General features: G+C 39.4%; 1 protein-coding gene across 1 annotated transcript; it reads left to right on the plus strand.

The window, feature by feature from the left end:
• Positions 1–2,795: 2,795 nt before the first annotated feature.
• Positions 2,796–3,988, plus strand: LOC126184473 (uncharacterized). The gene is made up of 4 exons (XM_049926865.1): positions 2,796–2,866; positions 3,086–3,171; positions 3,522–3,632; positions 3,865–3,988. Exons 1-4 carry the CDS (start codon positions 2,828–2,830, stop codon positions 3,986–3,988), a joined length of 360 nt encoding a protein of 119 aa, XP_049782822.1. The 5' UTR covers positions 2,796–2,827.
• Positions 3,989–4,279: the final 291 nt, after the last annotated feature.

The raw sequence follows: 4,279 nt of genomic DNA on the forward strand, positions 1-4,279 counted from the left end.
TCCCACCACGCCCGAAATTTCAACAGAAAAGCGACGAAAAGTATGAGCAGAGCAAGCACCAAATACGGGCTGCCCAAGTCATCGTAGATGCGCATGCGCAGTTTAGTCTGTTGTAGGGCGCTGTCTGGTAACTGCTCAAAAGAACTGTGAGTGCGGAGGGCGCGTGGTATTTTCGTGCTTCCTTCATTCGCAGTGGTTCGTTTGTGAGTGGGTGGTACTTTAGTTTTTTGAGTCTTTTTCTTCTACTGATTGAGCTTACAGTGTTGCGTTTGTGCTGCGAAAATGAGTGCTTTTAAATGCGAAGTGTGTGGGCAAGAGTATAATTACAGAAAGAATCTCAGTCAGCATGTTTGCAAAAAACCATCAACAGGAGCTTGCTGTTGCCACTGAAGCGCCTGTAGCTTCTTATCGGTGCTACGTGTGAGACAAAATTTTTTCTCTTAAAAGTAATTTGTATCGCCACCAACGAAATATTCATGGTTTTGCAGGAAGTGTACATCGTGCCCATTTGAAAGTAGTTCAAAACGGAGTTGGATAGATCATTTACAAACTGCTCATGAAATTCAAGTTAATTCCGAAGATTTGCAGTTCTCAAATGAAGATGAGTTTTTACAGTGGAATGAAGACACTGAACGCACGACACATCCAAAGTTTATTAAAACGCATGGGTCTACTAGCTCTACACATTATAATGGTTGCCATCGGTCAGATAACTTTATCTCCAAAGGTAAACGCACAAGACATCTTAAATTGACAGGCAGCAACAAAATGAGTGGAAAGTGCCCTGCAGAGATGAAAGTAACTGTACACGAAGGTGGAACATACAAAGTACATTTTGTGTCGTCCCACGCTGGTCACAAAGAAGATTTAAGGCACCTGCCCCTGAGTCAACAGCAGGAAACCTTAGCAACAGATATTGCAATGGAACTTCCGTATGACAAAGTTCTAGATAACGTACGGACAAGTTTGCAGGATTCAGACTTGCAAAGAATCCATTTGACTACCAAGCAAGACTTACATAACATTGCAGCAAGCTATAACCTCTCCTATACGTTGGTGAATCATCAAAATGATGCAATTGGTGTCGAAGCTTGGGTAAAAGAAATAAACAAAAGTGAGAATGCGTGTGTGTTATTCTATAAACCACAAGACTCGACTAGTGAACATCAAGAACTGAGGAGTGAAGATTTCGTATTGGTGAGAATGAACACAGCACAACGCGAAATGTTATCAAAATATGGAGAAGACTGTATCTGTATTGATGGAACCCATGGGCTTAACGGGTATAATTTCGAAGTGACCACTCTCTTAGTACTGGATGGTCTCAGGCAAGGATTCCCATGTGCTTTTCTAATTTGTAACAGGAAGAATGCCGATGTTTTAAGTATATTTTTACAGTACGTAAAATCACAGGTTGGACCAATTTGCGCCAATGTATTCATGTCTGATTTGGCAGGGTCATACAGTAATGCATGGAACAGGACAATGGGTGCTCCTAAGATGAGACTCTATTGTACCTGGCATGTGGACAGAGCATGGAAAACTAATATCTAGCGGAAAATTGCAGATCTGGATAAAAGAAATGAGGTGTACCGGGTCAATAAATCAGTGTCAATGTTGAGAAATGTAAGTATGTTTCAGGAATCGCTGCAAAAAGCACTGCAGAAGCTCAGTAGTGACCCTGACACATCAGAATTTGCTTCATACTTCAAGACAAACTATGAGGGAAATGTGGAGTGTTGGGCCTACTGTCACAGAATGTATGCTGGTCTGAATACCAACATGTATGTGGAGAGTATGCATAGGATGTTAAAGGAGATACATGGTAATGCAAGGCAGATAAAACCACTGGACAAAGGCATATCTACGCTAATGTCCCTAGTTACAGCCAAGATGTTTGACTGGCTTATAGCAAATGTAAAAGGGAAGATTACAAGCAAAGTTCAAGACATTTGTAATAAGCACAAAACTAGTTTGTTAATGGACAAGGACCTCATTACTGAGGTAGATGGTGGTTGGGAAGTGCCATCCACATCATCTTCAGAGGTGTACATTGTTAAAGATAACACAGACATCTGTGACCACAAATTAAAATGTAGTGATTGCAATGTGTGCATACATAAGTATTACTGTACATGTGTGGATTACAGTATTAGATTCAATGTATGTAAGCACGTTCACACTGTTTGCCACGATGACAGTGTCGGTGAAAATCCCTTGCAAAGTCCAGAGGTACTGGGTACTGAGGATGATGTTGAAGCCACCAGTGAGAGAGAAGCAATATTAGCCGAAGTAGTCACAATATCTGTTTCAAAAACACTGATATCATTGTTAGAATCGAGGCAGAAGCTTATTTCAGTGTTTTCCAATATTGTAAGCTGAATGATAGAGGCTGCACTGCAGTTAGATAAAGAACTGTGTTATTCTTAAAGGCAAATGTAGGAGCTGTTCGAGCCCAAAACAGTTATTTCAGACAAACAGATAAGGGCCATAAAAGAAAGTTTATGCCACAGAGGAGGCTGTTTTCTACCAAGAAGAAAACAGCATGGCTGTTTCAAATGCTGAAGAAAGCTGTTAAATAGTAAAATCACTTCTGAACGTGGGTATGTATCAGTTTTCAACTTATTGAGTAGATATGTTTATATGTTGAACCTTGGCAGAGTAAAATGTAAGTCATGGTTAATATACGAATTTATGTTCAGTACCTGTTAATTTTGTGTGAATTTATATATGTATATTGATACCTTTCTATTCTATTTTACTGTCTGCAATATATTATAAAATTAATTTACGGGCCTGGACATGAATCACATTTTTGCTGTGCAGCATGATTATGCCATACCAAATGTGCAACAGAGCACAACAGGTAACACTTCAATGGACCCATTATTCCGAATGTATCTCATGCTGCTCTAATGTTCTCATATCAACTAAAGATGGCAGATTAAGTAATATTTACAATGTTGCCGTCCAGTAGCAATGTAGTGTGTTAGGATTCTGATTTAAAAGTTACTTGCAGTGGAGTATATGCTACGTTTTAGACCTATCAATTTTGTCAGAATAATAACACTATAATTATTTGCAGGGCTTGACACCCACAATCAGGTCCATGTTGTGGTACAACCACACACTATGTCATGGCAGTCAGATGTTCATCATGGTGCATCAGATGTGTGTAAAGTAGATCTAATGGAGCTAACATAATCTGAGTATAATGAAATCTGAAGTTATGTATGTGTACTGATACCTTTATATTCTATTTTACTATGTCTGCACTATAATATAAAATTTATTTATGGGATTGGACATGAACCACATTGTTGCTGTGCAGCATGGTTACACCATATCAAATGTGCCTTACAGCACAGGTAACACCTGATGGGACCCATGATATCAAATGTCTGTGGTACTGCTCCAATGACCTTATATTCATCAACAATGACAGATTATGTTATAGTTAGAATGTTGCTATCAAGTAGCAGTGTAGTGTGGCTATATTTTGATTTAAAATTTACTTACAGTCCAGATTACACCCCCTCAACAGCAGAATGGGAGACGGTCTCAGTTTGCAATATGTGCAACACGAGGAAAACGAAACTCCATCCCTTGAAGCTGAGTGAGCAGCACATCAGGTATTTAACATTGTGTGTGTGTTTTTTTTAATTAAGTAATCCTATTTGTTGATGTAATAGTGTTTCATCTGATGCCTGCCTGTCTAATATGTGAAGATACCCTAATGGAAACTTTCTAATTTACTCACATTAGGACTACACAGTTTCTAAAGTGGTAGTTGTGGAGTTGGCAGAATAGTAGTTGTAATATTCTTTCTAAACTGTAGAACTTTAATGCAGTGTTTACTTGCAGTCTGGATTATGCCATCTCAGGGACCAGTAAGGGAGCTCCCAAACATTTGGAGCTTGGCACTGATGTCAAGTCAGACCACTTAGGCTGCCTCAAGAGCAGAGGACCTGAGATCCCCAACATCTAGAGTTCAGAAGATGAGGACCGGGATCCACTCAGCCCTACCTGGCCGCCAGAAGGAGAGTGGAAAGAACCTTGGAATTCCATCGCTTCAGAGGAGGCGATCCAGATCCATTCAGTTTCATCAAGCTTAGTGAATGGCAAGTCAGGTATGTAATGGTATTGCAGTTAATAGGGCACAATATAAAGATGTTTTGATACTGGTTTTCAGTACAGTATGCCATTAACCATTATGTAAATTGTTGTTATTTGAGAGCAATATGACATATCTGAATTCTGATTAAATGCTTACTTGCAG

The sequence above is a fragment of the Schistocerca cancellata genome, chromosome 4 (assembly GCF_023864275.1).
Source record: "Schistocerca cancellata isolate TAMUIC-IGC-003103 chromosome 4, iqSchCanc2.1, whole genome shotgun sequence".
Lineage (NCBI taxonomy): Eukaryota > Metazoa > Arthropoda > Insecta > Orthoptera > Acrididae > Schistocerca > Schistocerca cancellata.